Source organism: Bombus pascuorum, chromosome 13 (genome assembly GCF_905332965.1).
Source record: "Bombus pascuorum chromosome 13, iyBomPasc1.1, whole genome shotgun sequence".
In the NCBI taxonomy this organism is placed as follows: domain Eukaryota; kingdom Metazoa; phylum Arthropoda; class Insecta; order Hymenoptera; family Apidae; genus Bombus; species Bombus pascuorum.
Genome location: NC_083500.1, coordinates 10458320 through 10480678, shown reverse-complemented (window position 1 = coordinate 10480678; position 22359 = coordinate 10458320). Strand labels below are relative to the sequence as shown.

Genomic DNA, 22359 nt, shown 5'->3' with positions numbered 1-22359 from the left:
ATTTTTCTACAAGTCGAAGAACGCTCGTCCAGCAAAGTGTATAATTGAAATATGTAAAAAATAATTGGATATATTTTATTGCGTATAAACAATTTTTCCATTTTTCACTTGAAACGACGTTTTTAAAATACAACAGCGAGGACAACATTGTTGACAGTCCTTTTCTGCTTGAATTTATATCTCTATCAATATTGTCACTCCCTGCGTTGCTTACGTGTATATTCGCTTGTATAATAATCTTGTCACGCATCTCTGTAAGTAGTCATTTTTCTTCTGGTAGATTCTGTTGCTTTTGTCCTAGCTGAAATGAAAATGTGTTTTATCGCGCCACAAGCTTTGAAGCATCATTCTGGTTGCATAATCGTATTCGCAACATTTAATAACGAGGAATAAGAAATGAAAAATTATAGTTACGATTTTCTCTTCCTTTACCATCGAAATGATCATAACTTTATTGCAAGAATATTATAAATCAGTTTTCATGTCTCATTTATCTTTTCCATTGAATCGATCGATAAATCAATGAAATTATATATGCATGTTGTGCTATTCTAGTGTATATCATACTTACTATATTATACTTTACGATTAAGCAATAATAACTTTTCTTTTTACATCTTCTATAACTGCAATTCGCTATATTATTAACAATTTTTATTCTCAACTTTCCTTATCGAGTCTCAGTTCGTTCAGACGCAATATTTTTACCATTATGCTCCTATTACTTTCGTTGTAAATATTATAGGAATTTCATACAACGATAAGATCATATGTTTTTCAAACTAGTAATTGGAAAATTAATACCAAAGGTATTAGATTATACGCGAGCAATTTCATCTTGAACGATATTTAATACACTACACAGCACCACAAAATATCCACAAAAATATCAAATCTCTGCTTAGCTTTCGTTTCTATAGTACGACTAATTGTGAGTGGAACAGAGCTCGAGGAATTTACATTTCGTTTTATTTACATCGTCGATAGCTACACAGTAAAGCCGTTTTTAGTGGCCATCTTCCAATTTCGAGCAGCGCCTTATATAATAACCGGAGCGCGAATTCTTACGCATCTGTGAGAAATTTGGAAATTTCACAGAATGCAACGTAACAGGGAAAATTACGTAAAATAGCGAAAGTACATTGTTTTCTATTCTATTTGATAGGCGAAACGATTTTCTACCGAGCTTCTACTTCCCGATAATGCACTGCAGGATCTTTGCTACAATTAGTTTATTCACAATAAATGGATTAAACAGACGTTGGTTAAACAGAGAACGATTGTTGTTTAACGCGAACTAATTACAAGAACGTATTATAATTAAGACAACTAGATAGTTAATTTGCAACTCTCGTCACCACGAATCCAACGCTCTTTCTCACATGGACAACACTCTCTCGACAACGCGATTCACAATTTTCTGACAACCGCTCGTAGTCAACCGACCATTGAGGGACCGACGATACAACTGGGCCTGTTGACACGTAGGCTTTCTCGAGATATTGTTTATAGTTAGTCCGACATCTCTTAAGCCTCTTAAGATATTACAGTACTTTGAAAAGTATGAATTCGTGTGAAAGTCCACGGTAGATTATGTTGATGTTTATACAGGAAATACGTACATATTCTCCCGAATACCTCGTTTCGTTTTACCGGAGTCGTGGAAGGGAGAGTGAATCCAAGTGTGGAGCGTGCGGTTTCCGTGTCGTGGAACCCTGTTGAATTTCCGACGCTCTGCAAAAGAAAACGATGCGGTTTGGGAAAAATTTTGACGGCGAGCTCGGTTTCGCGACGCGGTGCTGTCAGGGCGGGCCTTTTTTCGCTCAGAATCAGGATCGTATGACGCGCGTGTGCCCCAGATATCCTAATATGTCCGGTGGCTGTTACGTGTCGCGCGTAAAACTGCGGCCAAGCGAGTTTCTACTTCCATTCAATCAGCCGTAATTTCACCGCCGCCTTTTGTCGAGTTCCGACATTCGTCAAACGCTTGACCCGCTTCTTCGCCACGTCATGTCACGGTGCACTTTAGGGCACTTGCGCCACCGTTCAGCCTACCATTGCGTGACTCCCATGGATTTCACCTCGAACGTATGCAAATACGAAAATCGAAGGGATGATACGCGCAGCCAGAATTCACCGGCTGATCGACTCACCGATAAAGAGGACAGTGTTTTTACAATAAGCTTCCAGTGCCAAGCTTTGGAAGTTCTAGTCGTAGCTCCAGCTCTGACTAGAATCTTTCGTTCTCGTGTGTTTGATACTTTGAGCACTTGGGCCGTTCAAACTGCTGTCCATACGTTCGCTTAAAATTCATCAGACACTTTCTGTCTTTCATAAAACTTCGATATTTCGTGTGCAATCCAGTTCGTAGGAATTGGCATCTCCTGTTTGTAATTCACTCAGGCTATTAGAGAAGCCATTAATCAGTGAGGATTTTATGCTCGTGCGAGGTAATGGTGCAGAAAATTGTCGTTGATTTCCTATCCCCTAAGAATTTTCTAGTTTCTCTTCGATCTTGTTTCAATATGTTTAAACGATCATTTTCTGCTGTACCACTAACTTGTACCGTATCCATTTCTACTGTATTCATATCGCAAAGGCAACGTTTCGAGAATGTTAAAAAATAATGTTATACGTATACGTAAGTATACAACGCAATCAGTTGGGGATGAATAAAAACGAATGAACGGAACCAGCGGTTAACCATTTTTCTCAATCTTTGTAAGCGGCACATTTTGACCTGAATTTAATACCTCGCTTACAAACATCCCGCGATATTTCGACTGCAGTCATTCGACGTGTTATACCGTTATGTACGAGAACGCAGATTCCGTATATTGTTCGAAGATATCGTTGGAAATTGTACAGCAACAGCGCAGCCCATAATACTTATTACGAGAGTTTCGTACTTTATTTTTCTGGCATTAAAAGTTATGTCTTAACTGCTTAATTCGGTACGAAGGCAGAAAAATTGTACGACATTAAATTTTATACGCGCGATAACACTGGATCTTATCAGGTATTTTATTTAATTTAATGTTATTTAAAAATGAATGATAGAAGAAGCGAACGTAACATAAAAATTCTGTATATGAAGATACAGTGAGACACGCGAGATAACAATCTTGCTTTTTAACAAGCGAAATTTCTATCAAATATTTACAAGAAAAATTGCTAAATATTAACTTGAAATTTGATTTCGATGCCTAAGATATTTATTTCGATAGAAAATGAACATTAAAGTAATAACGAATATTTTATAAAATACAGTCGTTGTGAAAAAAAAAAAAAGAAAAAGAAAACACACGACTATTTGAAGCTGCTATACTAGGGGGAAAAATATCATCGCTGATCCATCTTCTTATTCAAGATGATTAATGGACACTTTGCATGTCGTTTAATCTTTGAAAGAATTTATTTGAAAGCTACAAACTATTTTAATAGATAGAAACTTTAACAGATACTATAATAGATGCAATGGTAACGATTAAATACTAGCAGAATACGTAGAAAGTAGAAAGATACGATAATAAATAAACAAAATAATGTTTTTAATCGTTTCATCCACCTTTTTAGTAAATCACGTGTATGTAAAGTATTTGGCAAACTGTAAGAAAGAGAGAAACAAATTCTCGTAATTCTTTTGTCATCGAGACTAATGAAAAACCTGCTGTATTTTAAACAGAAGAAGAATGAGTTCTCGTGACGTCGTTGAACGTCATGCTCGAGGTCGTTTTGATCGCGCATTAAGCGTTCCAGAAAGAAAATGAGATCAAAGAAGACACGGGACGTTTTTTTGCCACGGTCGATACTTGTTCGGGGAAACCTCGAAACGGACGATTTATAAGCTCTTCGGAAGCCATTACACGTTCTACGGTCTCCCAGAGGGGCACGCGAACGAGTTTCGGTGAACTTCTTCGGTGTCGTCCAAATGCAGCAAGCGGCGCATCGTAAGCTGCATTCTGCTGCTACCTGATGACAAGAAAGCATTCGAAATTCTTCGAGAGCATTCGGTTTCATAAAACGAGTAGTGAAATTGGGATGCATATGAAATTATGTAAAATGGATATCGTAGAAGATTAATTATTCCAAATAATTCCATTTCTATCGATATACGTATAGCGATATCAAGTATACCGATAGGAAAAGAAAATGAACAAAATTATCCATCAATCGAAATTATAATCTGATATTGAAGGGTTAAAACAAAATTACGTTTCACAAGTAGACAAGTGTTTCCGCAACTGCTTAAATATCGTATCAAACGACGTAAGGGCATGCGAAAAGGATTGGACAAGCTGGAACATCGCGGCAAGTTAATATCGTAATATCGTTCCTTATTATTGATCGGCGAGGGATGTGAATCATGCGTAGTCGTAGCTCTCTACCGGTACCGGTGCACGCTCGTAATAATATCCCGCTGTAGCGGTTTCGTACGCGATTCCACGCATGTACCTACGCGTGTATCGTGAAAAGAGACACGCCTAGGTCGACAGCATTGTCAGGACTGGCGCCCATGTGACAATAAGCCCGAGGAGAAAAACCGAGGCTCCGTGAACACAGGTGCGCCTGCCAGCTCGGCGTCGTCCGCCTTCTTCCTTCCACATTTTTCATCATCTATACCGATTTCGATTTCTCCAGGTCGAATTGTCCGTTTATCTTCATCGTTCAACAGTAATCAATTTCGTATTTTCCTTTCTCCTTTGTTTCTACTGTAATTCCTTTAGGCTACGTTTCAGTTTTCGTGAATGTTATATCAATTACTAGCGAATATTAATTATTTCCTTGATTTTTCATTTGGTTGAGCGATAAATTGCGAGGTAAAAAGAAAAAGTCGTGAAATAATTTCGTTGAGAAAATTAACTTCTCGTGAATTGATTCATTGCGGTGGCAACTAAGTGACTGCGGATTTTGTCATTAGGTGCTATTCACAAAATCCGCAGTCGCTTAGTTGCCAATCCAATACTATGAATGTTATGAAACTTCAGTTTAAGGCATCGTGGATCTAAAAGCATAGAGATCAGGGTAAATCTTCCATCAATTTGAAACGTGTTTTACGATAAAACGATTTAAAGTATTCCACGAATATGATACTATGCAAAGTGTATTTTTATGATGGGAAATTTCAAACACATGGAGAATATGATGATGATATGATACCTAGTAAATAGTTATTAGACTTGGTTCAACTTTCTAAGATACCCTTTTATTCTGTTACAGTGTAAACAATGTGGAAAAGCCTTCAAACGTTCAAGCACTCTCAGTACTCATCTTTTAATACACTCTGACACTAGACCGTACCCTTGCCAATATTGTGGCAAGAGGTTTCATCAGAAATCAGATATGAAGAAGCACACTTACATTCATACCGGTAAGTCTCGTATTGAATTATTACCTAAGCTATTAAAGTATACAATGCTCACAGGGGAAAATATAGTGAATCAGATTTACCGTGAAGTAATTTTACATTTCGATACAATGTTGATCGACTTCGTAGCATCAAAAGCGCCCTTTTATTCTATCTATTTTTAACTATAACTGGAATTAACTATAACTTCACTAACTGGTCGTTATAAAATGAAAAAGTCAACGAACGTCGACTTAAATATTTTAATTGTTAAAAATGGGATCGTTTTGAAACAAAAGTATAATTGTTAAGACAAACAATAGTTTAATATCTACTAGAAAAAGAGAAAATATTTTTTTAAATTACAAAGCAGCTGGAAATATACGTGTTTAGCTTTAAAATGAAATAGAGAGACAATTTTGATAAACTGTTACTCTGTGAAATAGAAAGTAGAGAATGCGATCTTTCCATCAAGTCTGTCTATGATTCTTCCTCTGTAGTCTTTAAATAAAATATTGAATTTTTCGAGCAGTATCGTTGCCAATCGATGAAACAGTTGCCGTCAACGACATGAAAAAACATATTTCAGAGAAAGTTCTTCTCGCGTTGGCGCGTCTGCAAGCGCAACTAGTTCTGTAATTGAAGAAACTTTGACGTTTGTTTTTCAATTATTCACGCGACTCGTGCCGCTTCTAATATGTTCGCTCGCTTCCATTATTCAGCTGACCATCGTTACGATCGTCGAAAACTGCAAATATACGTTGCAACATGTCGGAGACATGGCAACTAGAGTTCGCAACTTTGTCAAGCTCACCACTGTCTCGCCACTTGTTACCTCGTGAAATTCCCATTGGAACGAAACTCCTCAACTTTTTTCAACTTTTCTGCCCCTCGTTAGTTTCGTCAAATTTATATCGCGATGATACCTTTGTCCCCGATGCTATAAATTTTCATTCCTTTTTTTCATACAATTCGTCTCGTCAACGCTACGTTTTTCACGTCGAAACGATATCTTTCGTTTATACGCGAAATTATTCACGTTGAGTCAATTTTCCTAAATTTTTTACCATTTTTCCTGTTGAGCTATTCGAGGCGAATCGGATCAATGACTTGAAACGATAGCGATATTTAACGTGAACCGAATTCTAATTTCGATCTAATATTTTCAATATATTCTCTGTTTCAATATATTTTTGAAACAATATGTTTCGTGTTTCAACGCTTTATTACAAATTAATCGAGCCTCGAAAAATACCAAAGAATATAAACTATTTAAATTGTTAAAGAAGACCACAAACTAATTCCAAATTTCCGAAAATTTATGTTCCACATATACCGAGCTAATATTACTTTCCCTTAATCGACCATTCGATTTCCGTCGAACAGGTAACGTAGCTGTCGTCGACGAAACGAAATTACGCTTATCACGACGGATACGTGGCATGCACGTTCGTTGGGTGTAACGATACCGAAAAAGCCGGTGTCGTGGCTCGTCCTATAGACCGCGCCTTTTTGATCGACGCGACGCGTGCATGTTAATGCGCACTATATGTACAGTAGCGGACAAAAGTTTAAGACGAAATGGAAGAAATAAATAATTGATTTACTTTCCATAAAAAATATAAATACGGTGTTCTACTTTTGGTATTAACTAATTGTACATTTGTTTGTACACTTAGAAAAAAAATTTCATTTTGATATTTTGCTCAATAGCTAAGTTATAAAAAAGGAACGAAATCTGTATAATATTTCGTCGGTCAAAAGTTTAAGACTATACAAAAAATATTAATTTTTGGTTAAAAAATATACACAATTTTTGTTTAAATTCAATATTTTGTTCAATATCCGTTATTTCTTATCCCTTCGGTACATCTTCTTAGCATAGAATCTATTAATTTTTTATATTAATCTACCGTAATATTATTCCAGGCTGTTTCAATCGTAGAGTAAAGTTCATTTAAATTTTTCGGTTTATAACCTTGTACTGTCTTTTTTATGATGCTTCACAAATTCTCGATTGGGTTAATGTCTGGTGATTGCGACGGCCACGGCAGCACGGTGATATTTTCTTCTTGAAAAAACTGTTTCACAACCCGAGCCGTGTGCTTCGGATCATTATCATTTTGAAAAATAAAATCATCACTCATATTGTTGCGTGCAAAAGGTAACATTGTGTTCTTGAGTATGTCCTTGTATTGAAAACGGTCCATAATTCCATTGATACGACATATCGGACCAGGGCCGCTTCGAGAAAAACACGCCCACACCATAACGTTGCCACCACCATGTTTAAGAGTTTTTAAAACGCACTGTGTTTTCAAACTTTCGCCAATTCGACGTCTAACGTACCGTATCCCGTCAGAACAGACGCGATTGAATTTCGATTCGTCAGAAAACAATACCTTTTGCCAATCTTCACTTGTCCAATGCTTATGAGCTTTAGCAAATGCAAGTCGTCTTTTTCGATTCCTAGAACTCAGCAGTGGTTTCTTTTGGGGTTTTCGTCCTCTTAAGTTAAAGTCTTCTAATCTTCTCCTAACAGTTCTAGCACTAATTTGTGTATCGTTTTCATAGTTTATCTCCGCAGCAATATTATTTGCACTACGAAAACGATCCTTTTCGCTCAATCGATGAATCCGGCGATCCATTTTCGGTGTTGTTTTCCGTGGTCTTCCGTTTTTCGGTTGATCGCAATACATGCCTGTCTTTAAACATTTATACCAAGCTTGTTTACAAGCTGTTTCTGACCTGTTCACTATATTTGCTATTTCGGTGAAGGTTTTACTTTGCTTTCGCAGCCTTACGATTTGTTCCCTTTCGTTTTCAAGTAAATTCTTTGATTTACCCATAGTCTGTTCCTACCTAAATGAATTTTAAGCAATAAAAGGTACACTAAACAATGATTTTGACATTCCAGAATCAAAATGTTCAAAAACTGTACTCGTACTCACGTTTTACACAGATCGTCTTAAACTAATGTCCACTGTTTCCAAGTGCTAGGCGGTAACTAACTGTTGTAACTCCTACATTGTTTGTATTTAACAACTGACTGTCTGAGGTTACGAAGGTCAAACATACAGCTACGTTATTCCAAAGAGACAAACCGAATAGAAGAACAATATGCGTATAAGATGTTTGTAATCCGGTTTACAAATCATCGTCTTAAACTTTTGTCCGCTACTGTATATGCACGTGTAATAGAACGCATCCTCGGCCAACCACGGTGATACATACGTCCTCGTCCCTCTTTTACGCTCTAATATACATACTGTTTACGCGTGCACCTATGCACGGGCCTATCGCCGACGCTTCCTGAGTGTCATATGCCTGTGAATCACGCATGGTCATCGTATACTTCGCTATTGCGAATTGATCACGATAGAAGTTATGGTTTGTTTGAAAGTAGAATGAAACAGGATCGTTAGGTATAGAAAATCGTGAAATTCTTACATATTTTTTTGGTATTAAGTTGTAGTTGAATTTTATTAATGATAGAACTTTAACCCTGTCAATGTTAATTGAGACGACGATGTGGTGAAATAAATGTGCCAAGTAGTTGCGATGAAACACGAGGAACATATCGACAAATAATCGACGTATATTTTAAAATGGAAATTATATGGATATCCATACATCTTGACATGTCATGCAAAGCATAGATATGCTGTTCCCTCGTGAATTGAAACGGTTATCTGTGGAAATATTTTTTAAACCTTTCAGGAAGGACAAAATAAACTTGGACAGTAAATTCGACGCACACTTGATACGACATTAATCTTAAAAAATTCATCGTTTCGATGGTAAATAGCTTTTCAAATGACGAATAGTACGAGTTCGATGATACGATGCCGTTTAAAAAACACGATGACTTGGATTTCTTTTATCAAAAAAAAAACTCTCTTGATAAAAGTTTAGAAACAAACGTTTCAACGTCTCATATCGAGATAAACGTTTTTATATTAAATGTGAAAATAATGAAATGTGAAAGCTTATTAAAGATTTGAGGAGGATCTATAAGAATATAAATAAATAATAATTATGCAAGACGTGTACGAATCAAAAATAACAGATATTAAACAAAAGATTTTTTCCTTAGACGTTACACGATTATTTCTTGAATTATCATGTTAATGTATTAGGAAATAAGATACATAAATGTGTCTATAATATCCGTCACGAGCAGACCTTAATGGACTTTAGAACCGACCCTGAACACATTTGTTATTTGTCTAATACAATACTCGAATCATATTCATGAAGATGTACGAACACATTCTCAAGAAATCGCTGATACAATAATGCATTAAGCATACATCTCTGTTATAGCCCTTCGTGATATATCGAAAATTATTTATAGATAATTTATCGAAGAAGATAAATTGCCAATGGAATAATTATCTCGACGTTTCGTTGCTCGATTATTTTATGAAATTTGTATAAAATCTGCAACTGTTCAAAGTAGGAAAATCACCGTTCATAAGAAAGACGAATGATAAACCAAACGACAGTATTCGTGTATTCGCGTGTTAAAGAATATAGTGGGAAGCTTTTCACTTCGATTTTCAACGTATGTTGTTCGTGTTACAATGCTCGTCATTTTCGCTTAATCGAATTCATCGTTTCAAATGCACAATAAAGAAAATTATACCAAGCAGCACGTACAGTGGCTCTAAAAGGTACTTGCACGTACCTTATTTTCCATTGAAGTGTCTTTTTATCTCAAAATGATAATAAATGATATGAAATTTAATATATTTGGACCAAATTAACTGCTATTTAGATATTATATCAAATTCAATGGCGTGAAAATACCTTTTATAGTCCAGAACAATAGAACCGGGGTAGTATTGGAGTATTGGATTACTAAGTGATTATGGATTTTGTCAATACCATCTGATGACAATCACCAACCCAACATCTAAGAAAAGAAAGGAAGTCAAAAGAGATACCATAAGAAAGACGTGGGAATTTAAAAAATTGGAATAGTTATTGGAAAGAACAATGTGTAGCCTCAGGTCAGAATAGATCGGGATGAATCATGGGGTAAATTCGGGAACCCAGAGCATTCAACAAAACACGGCAGAGGAAAACGTAAAAGATGTCAGGGTTGAAAGACGTAATGAGAGAAAGGCAGGATAAAATAGCTGGAGGAGTTGCAAAACAAAGGAGTAAAAGTCAAAAGAAAGATATGGGATAAGCAGACTGAAGAAAGTTTTAGCGAGGAAAGAAGGTTGAAACAGGTAGGATAATTAGCCGGTAGAGTAAATGAAATAGGAGGGAAAGAGAGAGTAAATGATTCAAAGTGCACGGATAAGATAGCTTTGTAAATATAGATATTTGTAAAAAAAAAAAAAACGTGCAATTCTCAGCTGCGAGGCCGAATAAAACGTATTCAATATTTTTTGTAGCCATTGTATAAATATCACGATGCCTATGTCTATTCCCGACGAAACGATATTACGTAGTAATGTAGATTAAAAGATGCATAAATAAAAGGAAACAGCCAATTTAATCTAAGAAGAAATCTTGATCGGTCGCGAGGGGAACATTTTAGGGACGATTTAATCGCGTTTTCCGATTCGAACGACCGGAAGGAGATAGATATACGAGTGATGGGAAACGTGCTGCTTGTCACGGATCGGGGAGTATCCGGTTAGCCACGTGGCTGACCACGAGGATCGCCGCGTCCCTTTTTAATTAGCATCGGGCGTCGTAAGGGTTCGACGTGTGCTTCCAGACACCTTTTATCCATTCGCGTAAACGATTCTGCCCTCGTTTCACGGAACAACTACTGATGCAAATTTAATCGCTCCTCGTCGCGATTTCTTCCTATTGATTCATCGTTAAGAAAACAACGGAGAATTTACGATGGGTGCTTTACTGCTTTAACGCTCCAAGTGGTTCAGGCGGACATTGAATTTGGTTGTTGGTGAATAGACCGCGAAATGTGATTTTACTCTTTTATGGATATTAATCGAAGGTGTGGAATCTACCTAAGAGATTTATCCTGACTGTTAAATTTTCTAACGAGTACTTTGTTATGGAGTTTACGTAACACGCGTTCTATACATTTTTGCAACATTATTTCAAATCATTCGTATACCGTGTACGTTGCTTTGTCGGAATATTTCGAGAAAATTTCTTTAATAACGATTTTATAGAAACTATGGAATCGTAAAGTTTTGCATTGTGAGATATCAATCGAATAGAATTTATGGATAGAAACGAGCAATTCGTATTTCCTTGTTACTATTTTTCTATTCGAATAAATAAATGGCACATTAAATAAACGTAAGTATAAATTCTAGTTGATTTGTTTCTTTTAACTACCGTAATTATCATTCGAATAGCATTTTAGAATATCAGTGGGAAAACCGATACCAGATTACACGCAAAATTATGAAACGCGAAATATCGATTAGGTTTCTGTAAATAGGTACATAAAATATTGATAGCACTTTTTCCTTTTAGTTAATTTCATTTTAATTAGAGTACTTAGAACTGCGAATATGAAATGTCAAATAGTGTTAGGTAAAATTCATTTTATTGTAATATTTACAGAAGTTATTTAATGTATATTCGATATTTTATGAACCAACACTTTGGGTATTATTGTTAGTTTTTTAACTGCGTTTAAAAACAACTGTATGTGCTTATTTTCACACATATACCATTACTCTACTATATACTCGACATAATGGCGATAATCTACAAGGTAGCACATAATACATCTACGGTTTTAATTATCGCTAGTTTTATCAATGACAATTTATGTTATCCAGTTCTCGGTTGTAGCAGCATGTATACACACAAAATACTACATATGCAGTATATCGTGAATTGGTCTATACTTCAAAAACGTGCAAAAATTGACTAATTTGTCATAATTTTAATTTATCTACAAAATCTGCAAAGTAATTTACTTGGTTGGATTTTTTCCCGGCATTATTTACCGTATTGTTTGGTTAGAACAAAGAAGACGTTACGATCAGAGGTTCTTATTTTGATCTACTAACTAAAAACCCCATCATTTCTTAAGATATACGTAACCTGTGAGAACTAAAAATCTACGAATAGACTGCTTACGATATACAATACTTTACAATACATTTTACTTTACAATACAATAATTTATCGCTTATAAAGAAACGATGAGAACTAACAGGATAAACGTTATTTAATAATGATATTTTCAGATCTTAAAAATCCCTTCACTCGTTGTACAGACATATCGTTTGATCGATACATTCGAAAGCATTATAAAATTTCTTTGTTCTGTTTCTGTGTTTGTACATGGAATTAAAAGCAACTCCTTATTCCAATTCATTATACTTTGGAATATTCCTATCTCCAATTTCCTAGCTGGAAACAAAACTCGTCTGTCATTGGAAAATGCCACATAATTAACGGATGGGTGAAATATGTACAGAGTTATTGCGTAATGCATAACACCGAGGCATGTGCACCGCACACTTGCAATGTTTTCTTTACGTCCTTCTTCCCCTTTTTCTTTTCCTAAGAATCGCTGAATTATTTTAGTAAGTAATTTAAAAGTTGTGGGTTCCATAGAACGACAAAAAAATTTAAAACAGACTCTGTAAGCTTGAGAATTTCAAATAAATCTCCGTTTAGGTTTTGTTTCGTAACTGCGTTCGTAAAAATATGAACTCGCTGTCTACTCGCTATTTTCTCATTAATTTATTCATACCGTATACATTACATACCGTGTACATTAATTTCTATATTTTAGTAATAATAATACGTGATCAAAGTGTTGGGACTTACTAGCGTACGTACGGCAGACCTTTCAACGTGTATTGGCTTCTCGTAGCGTTCCGATAAAAGCAGCCTTGACGGATAATTGCGCTTAATTGCTGGGGAATTATAAGAACACCGCGTGGACGAACGAGCATCGAATTCTAATGGATCGGCGGAAAGTAAAGCGATTTAAACGTCAGATAACAGGCGACCAAGCTACGGTTTCTTTCTGAATATTATTTAGCTTTTTCGTTTTTGCGATTTAACTTGTTGATTAGTCGCTAAAGAGACGGACACCTAATGTTATGTTTTGTTACACGTGTAGCATGTTATCGTTATGTGTCACGTTTGAACTAGTATCAGTATTTAATTGTTGCTATTAATAACGTTCGGTATAATGCGACGAAAATTGTAAATGGAAGTCGCGAAGTACTGGCTGATTATATAAAAGAAATTGTAGAAACTAGATTGTTTATCATAAAGAATGATATGTGATTAATGACTCCACTTATCTATATGTTTTAATGTATGCACAATGTAGAAATAAAATATAGGATATAAGTTATGTTCAAATATGTGAAATCTACAATAAGCACATTGCAAATTAGTGCCATTTCCATGTACACAATGCTTCTCTTTTACTTTTCATATTCATATTTAGTATTCTATACTACGTTATTTAATTTTTTATAATAATTAATAATATCAAATTAGACGATAACGATTACCTGGTAATTTGTACAATATGTTTTTACTTCTTTGCTAGTAAATTTATCGAGTTTTATAAAATAAACATGTCACTAATTAAACTAATTGTATATAAAATATACTTTTGAGGCTAAAGAAGAGATTTGAAATTTTCCGAAGCCAAAACACGTTCCATCCAGATTATATTCCATCTCTACTTCGTTGCCAATTTTCTACAGAGCCACCTAGTATATTTGCATAAACATCTCCGGTCTAATCGTTACAACCGTTCGAACAACCAAACTTTTATATCATGGAGAATATTAACTAACCGGTTTAAAATTCATACGCTTCTCGACGTCTGTTTTTCTTTTTTACTATCGTTGAGGAGAAAGATATATAATCTCATACAATTCACCGGCATGATATAAGACTAGGGTAAAGGATATTCGACGACTACCGCAGGGCATAAATGAATCGTGAGGAAAGATTCGTTGAACTCGAAGAACAAATTGTACTCTAAAATACGGCAGCACTGTAATAATCCTTTGGGTAATAAGTAGAAACCCGGGCTGAACAGTGGTTACACGCAGTTTGTAAATTGTTTGCCGGACTTTTCTATAGCGAAACTTCGCCGTATAAATAATTCCTGTGGGAGATACGACACGCCTCGTCGTCACAGTATCCACCCTGTTCTTACCTCTTCGCGACAACACATTTGAAATTTTATTTCACATTTAATTCTCAACAAAATACAACAGATACGAAACATTCTCAGCATCGTTCCTCGTATGATCATTGTAATAATCTCATTTGCGTTATAGCTGAGCAATTTTAAGTAATATTACCATATACATTTTACAAGAAAGCAAAGTTAAATCTTTTTTAAATCTTTCTATTCGATCCCTCGATGATACGAAGAAATTGGCGAGATTATTTGGATAATAAAAATAATATGAACTTTTTGCCAATAAAAATTGATGATTAAATGAAAGGAATTAAAATGTAGAATATTGGAATAGTAGAAATAGTAGAAGGTAAAGTGGAATTTAGAAAACGTTAAAAGAATAGAATTATTCTCAACGATACTTAAGTTATAAAGTACAAAATACACGCAGAATTACGATACATTACGCGTCATACATTGTTACATCTCTTTCTGATTGTTCTGAAATTTAAACAGAAAATAAGGAAAGGAAGAATAAGTCTGGATAGAGAAATAATATAGCTATAGTTCTTTCGAATAGACAATAGGTGAGCAAGTTTCCCCTCAAACCACCGATATAAGCAATTGAAAATAAATATAAGAAAGACATAGAACAGGAAGCAGCGATCTAAAGAAGGTTATCGCTAAAGTTTTACATACATGCGATGGTCTTTCTTCGTTGATACACGCACATCATGGTAAATTGCATACCCTAACGTGTATTTTCATTGAAATTGTCCTCTTGCCTGGCAATAGCCGATGAAACATCACTTTATATCGAAATGAGTATATCGAGGAATTTTATTGTCGTGTTCGCATTAAAAAGTTTCGATTGCAGATTCTTGTACTGTCCAGTCCACTAATCTATCATATCGAGTTATCGTTGTTAGACGATAGTTTACTGCTTTCTTTTCTCTATCGCTTACTAAAGCAATATTTCAATTAAGGCTAAAACGTTCAATTTCGTCTTCATATGAAAATTAGATTTCCTACTTTGCATTTCGCTCTATTTTATTATATATTCGTCGTATAATAATAATAATAATCGAAAGCCGTACTAGTCGACTGTATCTTGTAATAATTTCTTAATTTTAGTATCAGAATACGTAAGCAATATACAAGGTAGATACTCAGACAAATCACTGACTCTGAAGAAACTTTGAAGCAAGGGACGAATAACATCCCGAATCGGACGATTTCCGATACATGAAAATCCACTGTTGGTCGGCGACGTTGGTCCCAGATAATCCATGCGACGCCATTACATGAAGTTCATTAAGCGGTCGCTGCATAATTAAACTGGCGGGCTGCTACCAAAACACACGCACGTGTCGACACACACGCGAAAAGGCCGAGTATCCAGTGCTATCATTAAAATCGGCCACGAAGTAAACGTTTCAGACGGTAAATATTTAAGTCGACCGCTAAGGGCTCGGTAATGAGAGTCGAGATGGATCGATACATGGCCACGTACGCGTACAAGAGGACGAATACGCGCGTTCATCGGTTGCTGACACACTTGATAAATATTACCCATCGGCTGAAATTGCTTTCAAATTTCGTCCCTCTTTTGATACGCCTTTACGCGATTGTATTGGCTTGGCAACTAAGTGATTGCAGATTTTGTCATTAGGTGGTATTGATAAAATCCGCAATCACTTAGTTGCCAACCGGCTTCCTTCTTAACATATTTTCGCCGCGGTGCTCATGCACCGAGAGATTTTCTAAAAAGAGAAAGATGAAAGGAGTAGGTCCTGTGTAAATCTGTAAAATCATCATCTTTCAGTTGATCATTGTGCGTATAAAATGTAACTTCCAGCAGTTGGAAACGATTTCGCTTCTTAAATTATGATTCTGTGAAACTTGTAGTTTAGATAATTGTTATGTTTGTAATGCTATATTCGCCCTAAAGGGAAGAAAAGATTGTAGAATTTTACAATCGAAATACGATTATGTTATATATTTTGCTAACAATAGTCCATTATTTTTAATTGTATAACTGTTTACTGACAATGATTTTCGATATTACGTTAAATTCGAATGTTAAGTTTTACTAAAATGTTGATAAAGAATCGTATGTTAAATTTCTATTTTTTATTGAATGTTTAACGTACGGTAATTGCGTTTATTATGTCATTACAAAACCAAGGTAATAAGAACCACTTGAATTACTTAATCAGTGGGATTTCGTGACTTTTTCTACGATTACGCGATAAATACCGATACTGTTCGTATTATGACGCGGAAACAGTTGGACAAATAGAAGGATCACGATTTTTGCTGGCTGTGTTTTCGAATATTTTTTCGGCTCTGATCGCTAGTTGCAACGTCGAGTTTATCACGCCCGCATACAATTTCACGAGTACACGTCACATTTTTGGCGTTATCTATCGCGCAAACACGGACAGGAATCACGAAAGGAAAAAATAAAAGAACGCAACGCGGTGTACAGAGATCGCAGAGTCCGTTCAAGTTCAAGTATAATTAATTAACATCACAAGAGAAACGCAAACACGATAGAATTAGACTGGAACGATTAAACGGTGAAATTTTAAGAATCGAATTTGTTAAAGGCGAAATATATACACGTGTTAAGCCTCGAACGGAAATTAAAATGCACAGGTAATTTTGCATTTGAGTTGCATAAAAGTTGCATTTGAATAACGAATATTTAATAATATCTATTGCACTTAAGATAAACTTGAACGCAGCTTTTGCATATTTTTTAAAGGACGCGTATTTTTGTTGCTTTAAAATTATTTTGAAAGAAACTTCTATATATTTTAAGATATCGCAATAATTTGTTACTTTTCCTAGCGATCTGCTTCATTCACCGTCGTATAATAATCGATACGTTGATATATAATTATCTTTTATATTTTATTCGGCAATCGCCTTGACTGAAACAGAGAATGGCCTCTTTAATTTTGACACATAAAATAAACTTAATTTCAATAAAAATGATAAATTAGTTGAAAGAAGTCGTTATTTCAGGTTGTTACGTTTTATTTTCATTCCAAACAAAATTTCTCCAAGTACGGTCTTGATAACTCAGTTTATTTTAAATCCAACCAACAGGTCAACTAAGGCAAACAAAATCAAACAAAAGATTCACAATTGATCGGAATTTCCTTTATCGCTTTTATTTTTAAATCATTTCATTTCAAATCAAACTTTTCTTTGTCTGCCTGTGTTGTCAGTGTGCTAAACGAATTCGTACGACGTAAGAAGATGAATTTGACGTTTTTTTTTTTTACACAAGGCATAGTCTAGGAAGAAACTTCTTGCAGGGTAATGAAAAATTTATTACTCCGTGACGCTTTCACTCGGGAAACTACAAGATGAAAATCGTTTGCCCCCCGTACACCGTCGAAAGAGCTTTTGAAAAGACATTACACTTCCGCTGCAATATGTTGTTCCTCTGATATGCAAAGTGGAACTCTTCAGCTAGCCATACAGAAAGTTTCTGTGATCGAAATACATATAAGCACGCGACTGATTCTGTGTCATTAGGTGTTTCCTCCTCTTCATGGGGAATTTTTCCTGTTAGATTCTTGCACACGTTATAGTAAACGCGTAGAACCCAATGAATGCTAATAACTAGATCGCGTATATTTATACAAATGCATATTTCTAAGAAGATAATTAGAAAAATGGTACCTGGATAGAAAATTGGTTTACCTATTAAACATTATAATGGATATTTTTATATACGTACTTGCAGTGATTTACAAAACAAATTTTAAATAATACAAAGAAACAGCATAATTTTAGAAAATAAAATTGTGATTGACAGATGAGAAAGAACAAGCAGCAGATGTAATGCTCCAAAATGGACTTGTTACCAACATAGTTTTCTGTTGTTCGCCATTGTAAGTGTAACAGAACATACTTTACTGGTCAAAATATCTCATTTCCTAAAAAATAGAAACTTTGTAAGTAATACAAAGAAACAGCATAATTTTACAAAATAAGATTGTGATTGAAAGATGAGATAGAACAAGTAGCAGATGTAATGCTCCAAAATAGACTTGTTACTAACATAGTTTTCTGTTGTTCGCCATTGTAAGTGTAATAGAACATACTTTACTGGTCAAAATATCTCATTTCCTAGAAAATAGAAACTTTGTAAGTAATACAAAGAAGCAGCATAATTTTACAAAACAAGATTATGATTGATAAATAAAAAAGAACAAGCAGCAGATGTAATGCTCCAAAATAGACTTGTTACCAACATAGTTTTCTGTTGTTCGCCATTGTAAGTATAATAGAACATACTTTACTGGTCAAAATATCTCATTTCCTAAAAAGTAGAAACTTTGTAAGTAATACAAAGAAACAGCATAATTTTACAAAATAAGATTGTGATTGACAGATGAGGAAGAACAAGCAGCAGATGTAATGCTCCAAAATAGACTTGTTACCAACATAGTTTTCTGTTGTTCGCCATTGTAAGTGTAATAGAACATACTTTACTGGTCAAAATATCTCATTTCCTAGAAAATAGAAACTTTGTAAGTAATACAAAGAAACAGAATAATTTTACAAAATAAGATTGTGATTGACAGATGAGAAAGAACAAGTAGCAGATGTAATGCTCCAAAATAGACTTGTTACCAACATAGTTTTCTGTTGTTCGCCATTGTAAGTGTAATAGAACATACTTTACTAGTCAAAATATTTCATTTCCTAGAAAATAGAAACATTGTAAGTAATACAAAGAAACAGCATAATTTTACAAAATAAGATTATGATTGATAAATAAAAAAGAACAAGCAGCAGATGTAATGCTCCAAAATGGACTTGTTACCAACATAGTTTTTTGTTGTTCGCCATTGTAAGTGTAATAGAATATACTTTACTGGTCAAAATATTTCATTTCCTAAAAAGTAGAAACTTTGTAAGTAATACAAAGAAACAGCATAATTTTAGAAAATAAGATTGTGATTGACAGATGAGAAAGAACAAGTAGCAGATGTAATGCTCCAAAATAGACTTGTTACCAACATAGTTTTCTGTTGTTCGCCATTGTAAGTGTAATAGAACATACTTTACTGGTCAAAATATCTCATTTCCTAAAAAATAGAAACTTTGTAAGTAATACAAAGAAACAGCATAATTTTACAAAACAAGATTATGATTGATAAATAAAAAAGAACAAGTAGCAGATGTAATGCTCCAAAATGGACTTGTCACCAACATAGTTTTCTTTTGTTTGCCATTGTAAGTGTAATAGAACATACTTTACTGGTCAAAATATCTCATTTCCTAGAAAATAGAAACTTTGTAAGTAATACAAAGAAACAGCATAATTTTAGAAAATAAAATTGTGATTGACAGATGAGAAAGAACAAGCAGCAGATGTAATGCTCCAAAATAGACTTGTTACCAACATAGTTTTCTGTTGTTCGCCATTGTAAGTGTAATAGAACATACTTTACTGGTCAAAATATCTCATTTCCTAAAAAATAGAAACTTTGTAAGTAATACAAAGAAACAGCATAATTTTACAAAACAAGATTATGATTGACAGATGAGAAAGAACAAGTAGCAGATGTAATGCTCCAAAATGGACTTGTCACCAACATAGTTTTCTTTTGTTCGCCATTGTAAGTGTAATAGAACATACTTTACTGGTCAAAATATTTCATTTCCTAGAAAATAGAAACTTTGTAAGTAATACAAAGAAACAGAATAATTTTACAAAATAAGATTGTGATTGACAGATGAGAAAGAACAAGTAGCAGATGTAATGCTCCAAAATAGACTTGTTACCAACATAGTTTTCTGTTGTTCGCCATTGTAAGTGTAATAGAACATACTTTACTGGTCAAAATATCTCATTTCCTAAAAAGTAGAAACTTTGTAAGAAAAGTCAAACTTTCACCACTCAGATAATTTTATTACACGGAACATTTAATGTTCGAGTTACTTCCCGCTATTCTACCCGCAAAGTGCTATTTTTAACGGTACCGTACAATCCTGTTCGACTTATTGGAAAGCATCGTTAATAATTCCTTTGTGTAATATCGTCACCTTCGTCTATCAATCTATTTAGAATTGTGGCTAAAAAATCGTACGCTGACGTAGCTATGTTCGCCATGTTTAATTTACGGGAAAATCATTTCGATAATAACGTAGCACCACTCAATGAGGATACTCGTGTAGACAACCATCTTTCATTAGTTATAAAAGGGTTAGGTAGATCGAAAGCCGAGCGAACAATTACGATAATGGTATTTTTCCTCGCGTCGTCCTAAGCGGTGACACAAACGAACCAACGCTTGTGATAACAAGGCGTCATCATCGCCGCGTTCCGCCATTGTTCGTATTTATAGCGGACCCGATAAGTCCGATGATATATCGATGCAAATCGATTCGCAAATAATATATGTACGCTGACTGAGAAACGAAGGAAAATGAAAAGGAAGCCGTGACGATTGCTGGTGACATTTTTATTGCTGTACAAGAGAATGTTATCGGTCGTCTCTTCCGATACCCTCACGCTTTTTTATTGATTGCAAATTGGTACTTTATTCTCTTCTTTATTCCCCTCCATTTCTAATTACTTTCGTATTCATCTATTTTTATTATTTATGGTACGAATGGTAATAGGTATAGGAAAGATAAGAAGTTTTGTTTAGATCAGTTGTCGTATTTTCCTATCAATTTTTACTCCTTTCCAATTTTTCATGAAAAAGATTCGTCACGATTACATTGACATTCTGTTCATTTCGTTCAGACCAGTTTTGTTTATTTTCCTATCAATTTTTACTCCTTTCCAATTTTTCATGAAAAAGATTCGTCACGATTACATTGACATTCCGTTCATTTCGTTCAGACCAATCGGTCTGAATCGAAGCATTGGAGATCTCTTCATTGGTAGATTCCTCATCCTGGAACATAAAGGATACAAGAATCGTGAATATTCTTTTCTCTATTACATATTGCTATTTCTCACCTCTCTCTTTCTCTCTCTTTTGCTTTTACTATCCGTTTTCCTTTCACTGCCATACTTTTTCTTCATCTTCTCTACTCCTTCCCATCTTCTTCTCCCTCTTTTTCTCTTCCCCTTTTTTCTCTTCTTTTCTGCTGTATTCCCCAGCAATCTTCTCTTCTCACGCTGCTGTTCCGTTTACAGTTTCCCCTCTCAAAATTATTATTATATATAGCAACGATCTTTATACATACTTAATAATCTTCTCGTCTCTTCTTACACCCCGTGCACAATTTCTCTGCAAATAATTATTGTACATATTAGCCCATACTCGATGGAGAAAATGTCACATGTTGGCCGTGGATAATCGGAAAAACGAGCAATCCACGAACCTAACCGCGATGAGAATTCCCTCCTTTTTTCCCCTCCACACCGCGAGTTTTTGCACCCTCAGAGATAAATGTCGTACGATCACGGTGACGTCGGCCAGGACGAAAATTAATTTCTTCTCGATAGAATCTTAACGACGATGGGACCCCCGCGGTACGCAACTTACGTATGAGCCGTTTTATCGGCATTTTACAATCGGTTCCAGTGTTTGCCTGGAATTTTTCGAAATAGAGAAAGAGAGGTTAACCGGGGCTGTTTGCACGATTTATCGAGACGATCATCGTTAGACGACCGCTCGAGGTCTCCTCCGAACGAGTTTTTCCTCTTATCGGTAGCCCGATCCGCATAAAAGATCGTTCTTAAAACCAGGCTGATAATGGTTCTCGAGCAAATATTTAAGTTTCCTGGAATTTTCTTCTGCACGGTTCGCCAGCGGAACTTGGCGGGCGTTCGCGCTTAATAGCCATCCTCTGTTTGCTCGGAACATCGTGCGCACTGAATTACGCCCTGATATCCCCTCGGACATATTTAAAA

General features: G+C 35.1%; 1 protein-coding gene across 2 annotated transcripts in view; it reads left to right on the top strand.

Moving 5' to 3' along the window:
* LOC132913832 (zinc finger protein 628-like) overlaps positions 1–22359 on the top strand; it is an 84052-nt gene that overhangs the window by 56060 nt on the left and 5633 nt on the right. For both annotated transcript variants that reach the window (XM_060972449.1, XM_060972450.1), the window contains one exon: positions 5221–5371. In XM_060972449.1, the coding sequence (XP_060828432.1) occupies positions 5221–5371 (151 nt within the window). The remainder of the gene's footprint in view (positions 1–5220; positions 5372–22359) is intronic.